The sequence below is a fragment of the Austrofundulus limnaeus genome, unplaced genomic scaffold (assembly GCF_001266775.1).
Source record: "Austrofundulus limnaeus strain Quisiro unplaced genomic scaffold, Austrofundulus_limnaeus-1.0 Scaffold756, whole genome shotgun sequence".
Lineage (NCBI taxonomy): Eukaryota > Metazoa > Chordata > Actinopteri > Cyprinodontiformes > Rivulidae > Austrofundulus > Austrofundulus limnaeus.
The window spans coordinates 164,449-168,881 of NW_013953158.1; the positions used below are offsets into that span (position 1 = coordinate 164,449).

Sequence of the window (4,433 nt, forward strand, 5' to 3'; positions counted from 1 at the left end):
CAATCCAGACTCTCATCAGAAGCTGTAGGAAGTGTTTAGAGGCTGTTATTTCTGTGAAAGGAGGAGCTACTAAATATTGAGGGTTTTTTGGTGCCCAAATTTATGCACCTGCCTAATTTATTTTTGAACAGAAATTAACAAGGGTGCCCAAACTTTTTCATATGACTGTAACTCCCTGCACTACATCTTGGCTCAACACCATCTAGTAACAAATAGACAACTTGATTATGTAAACGTTTCTGTTGTCTAGGTCTACTCTACTTGGCTAAAACGTGAGTTCAGGAATGCACATCAAAACACAAACAGTAAATACAATGAACCAACAACATCCTTTGTTTGACTAGTAGACAAATGTACAAGTCGACACCAGAATATGGACTCAGATGGACAATCAATGTCCAATTGCCTGGACAGCTCCAGTGAAAAACTCATGTCTTCAGGAGGAGATGGCAGCACAGGTGGAAGACAAAGTAAAAGCAACAGACTTGTTTTAATTTTGTTCGCAGTACAATTTTAGCATGTTAAAGGGGACATGTCATGCAAATTTCACTTTTTTAATTGTTAAATGCTTTTTCTTGTGTACTTAAAGTCTCTAAGGTTGCAAAAAAATTGAAGCTAATCTCTCCCAGTGCTGCATGGATATCTTCATATTTTGTTTGGGTTATATTTTTCAACTCGTTCAGTTTTCTTCCTAAACGATTACATAAAATTGTTTGCGACAGAACTGCCAAACAAGCTCTGGACTTACCAACAACAGTTTCATCATCTTCATTCTTATTTTTTTACTGAACATGTCAGACTCCAAGGATATTTATTTTCTGTGGGKTTTTTTTTAGCCTAAATACTAAAAAAGTCAAGCAGTTTGAATGCTGGCTAAATTCTAAAATTTCTTTTTTACATTAAAAAACTAAATATCTCTTCAAAGAAGGATGTTGGCAATCCCTTCTTCTACTTGTAATTGACAGAAATAGAAAATCCCTCTGCAGTGTGCATTACCCTCAACATTCTACCAACCTCACTATTTCTTTCACAGCTCAGACGGGGTCATTTTAACTGACTGAAATGCCATGAATTCTGCACCAACACAAACAGCAGTGACAGTGTTGTTCCTGTAGGGAGGCATGCTGGCTATGGATAGCTGACTCAGAGAAATGGCTGGTTGAAAATGATGTAAAAACATTTAAATAGGTGACAAGGCAGAGGCAGACACAGGGGTAAAACAAAAAGGGAAAGAGAAATATGTATTAGGTAACTTTTAGTACCTTTACATAAATGCTGTTGTACAATGAATGGAAATTACTTTTGTTGTGAATTCTGCTATATAAATAAATTGAATTAAAAGTAAGGGTAATCTCCAATGTTAGTTTGATTTAAGAATTTGAGGGATATTCATAAGTACATATAAACCATCTGAACATTAAATATAAAGACAATAAAAAAGTCCTTTACTTCACAAAATGATGGCTTATCAATTGGCAAAATTTTGAGTGAATTGACACAATTTTATTAGTAATAAAAGTGATAAACCAAAGGCTCCATGATGTTGTCAGTAGGGTTCCTGACTAGATTTTTTTAAATTCTCCTCTGTTTCTTTATTTTCTATGGAGCCYGTGAGGGGACGGGAGATTTTTTTCTTTTGCGTTCCCAAGCAATAGTATTGCGTTCTCTCGCAAAAGTTGTTTGTCACTGTTGTGCCTGCCGGTTTATTAACAAACTCACATGTTCACCATTAGCGAGTTAGCATACTGCTTTAATTCAGCTTCAGAATGAATATGAATATATCACACAGCTATGCATGGAARTATGTCATATGCCGATATTTTAACACAGTGCAGCCACACAACATCAATGTCGATTTCACAAACTTGTGGCGACACATCCTGTTTTGGTAACCRGATATTTCAAAATAAAAGTCTGATTTAATTCACTTCATATACAAATCAAACTTTTGCGTGGGAAAGCAAAACAATATTGCGAGGTAACGCAAAGGTATTGTGAGGTAACGCAAAAGTATTGCGAGGTAACGCAAAAGTATTGCGAGGTAACGCAAAGGTATTGTGAGGTAACGCAAAAGTATTGCGAGATAACGCAAAAGTATTGCGAGGTAACGCAAAAGTATTGCGAGGTAATGCAAAAGTATTGTGAGCTAACGCAAAGATATTGCGAGCTAATGCAAAAGTATTGCGAGGTAACGCATATGTATTGCGAGGTAACGCAAAGCTATTGTGAGGTAACGCAAAAGTATTGTGAGGTAACGCAAAAGTATTGCGAGGTAACGCAAAGGTATTGCGAGGTAACGCAAAGGTATTGTGTGGTAACACAAAGGTATTATGAGGTAACACAAGGCATTGCGAGGTAACGCAAAGGTATTGCGAGGTAACACAAAGGTATTGCGAGGTAACGCAAAAGTATTGCGATGGAACGCAAAGGTATTGTCAGGTAACGCAAAGGTATTGCGAGGGAATGCAAAGGTATTGCGAGGTAACGCAAAAGTATTGCGATAGAACGCAAAGGTATTGCGAGGTATTGCGAGGTAATGCAAAGGTATTGTGACGGAATGCAAAGGTATTGCGAGGTAACAAAAGTATTGCGAGGTAACGCAAAAGTATTGCGAGGTATTGCAAGGTAACGCAACAGTATTGAGAGGTAATGCAAAGTTATTGCGAGGTAACGCAAAGGTATTACGTGGGAACGCAAAAKAACAAAATCCCCCCATGTCCCCTCGCGGGCTCCGTAATTTTCTGTATGCTCCGACAGTAATTAAATTGAAAGAAAGACTATCTTGAAAGCCACACAAAATCTATACATCAAAAAATTCAAGCAAACTATGATCAACAGACAAAGACTGTATTTCTATTCTCACCTTTATGAGTCAGTTTTTTCAGTGATGTGAAGATTGAGGAAATAATGGGTTCCTGAACATTTCCAGGCTGTGTAGGCCCCAGTGGAGTGGTGGGGGAGACAGATGATGGGCTGGTAAACGGGAGTCCACAGACATTATCCGTCTCTCTTGTTCCTTGTTTAAGCAGCACCAGCCCTTGAGCTTGGCAGTTGGTGTGATTTTTGCACCTAACTGCATTGGACTTCACATCTGAAAATGTTCCCTTTGTGCACGGCTTGCAGACAGCGTCCTGTGTTTCAGTGCCCTGTTTCTTCACTCTGGAACCCTGAGGACACAGGGAGTGGGGCTTGCACTTTGTGGCACCGTCCCGCGACAGGAAGCTGTTGGCCAGACAGGCGCAGACACGATCTTGGGTGGCTGTGCAAGGCACTTTCTCGACAAAGCCCACAGGACAAGGAGCACGGCAGCGATGACATTGCTGAACACCGTTCTCGCCTCGGGTGAAGGTACCCTCAGGGCAGGGGCTGCATTCCCTCACAGCCGTCAGAGAGCAGTGGACGGACACGTAGGTCCCTGCCGGACACTTGTCACACACCAGTTGGGTGCCTGAATGTCGGTCAGTGTGCTGATAATGTCGTGGAGAAAGGAGGGGCTTGTCCTCTGTGCTGGTTGAGGTCAAAACCCGCGCTGAGATCTCAGCCATGATTGTACATAAAAGCTAAAAAGAGAAGGGTACATAAAGAAAATTAGTCCTCACTGTCAACTCAATTCATCATTCTGAGACAACAAAACAAGCTGATTTTAAAAGTGTCAATGGACGCTCAACTGTAAATCATTAAGGAGCTACATATGTTGTCACAAAGTTTTTGGGTGGTTCATAACTGCATAGAGTGTTAGCCTATATGTTACTGGACTGAAATCAAAACTATTCTCTGTATTAGAACAATAGAATATGTTACTTTCTCTATTTTAGTGGATGGAGTAGCTCTTTGCAGAAATATTTTTATTCATTTGCACAAGATTAGAATAGAATAGAATTGCTAGATCTATTGGCSTACTGCATAAAGTAAGGGAGTTATTTAATGATAAAGCTCTGTAAATGTTGTATAATGTAATGTTTGTTCCACACTTGATTTATTAAGTCTGGGGGAAAGCATGCAAAACAATTATAAACCCTATTTTTGTTTTACAGAAAAGAGCTGTAAGAATTATTGCAAGAAAACACTACAGTCACCCATCAAATATATTATCATTTGAAATGATTGAAGTTCTATGGGTTGGTTGATTATAATATTTTACAGGTTATGTATAAGGCTCATAAACGTTTATTGCCTTTAAACATCCAATTGAATTTTGTTAAAGAGAGAAAGTTGTTATGATCTGAAGGGGGTAGAGATGTTTGTGAAACCTGGATTTCAAACTAGTTTGAGGGAGCGATGTTCTTCGATACAAGAAATAAAACTGTGGAACAATCTGGAGAGTGATGTCAAAAATGCTAGAACAATATGTATGATAAAGGTCATCTTGTTAAAGAAATATGAAACAATGTAACGTGTATTCATACGAAATGATATTTAATAAGTATTTGAGG

At 38.8% G+C, this 4,433-nt stretch overlaps 1 protein-coding gene across 1 annotated transcript in view; it reads right to left on the minus strand.

The window, feature by feature from the left end:
• Positions 1-4,433, minus strand: part of tnfrsf21 (tumor necrosis factor receptor superfamily, member 21) — a gene marked incomplete at its 3' end in the record, with an annotated part of 49,289 nt that overhangs the window by 32,836 nt on the left and 12,020 nt on the right. Inside the window, 1 exon segment of the mRNA XM_014028391.1 lies at positions 2,864-3,560. Within this exon segment, the coding sequence (XP_013883845.1) occupies positions 2,864-3,560 (697 nt within the window).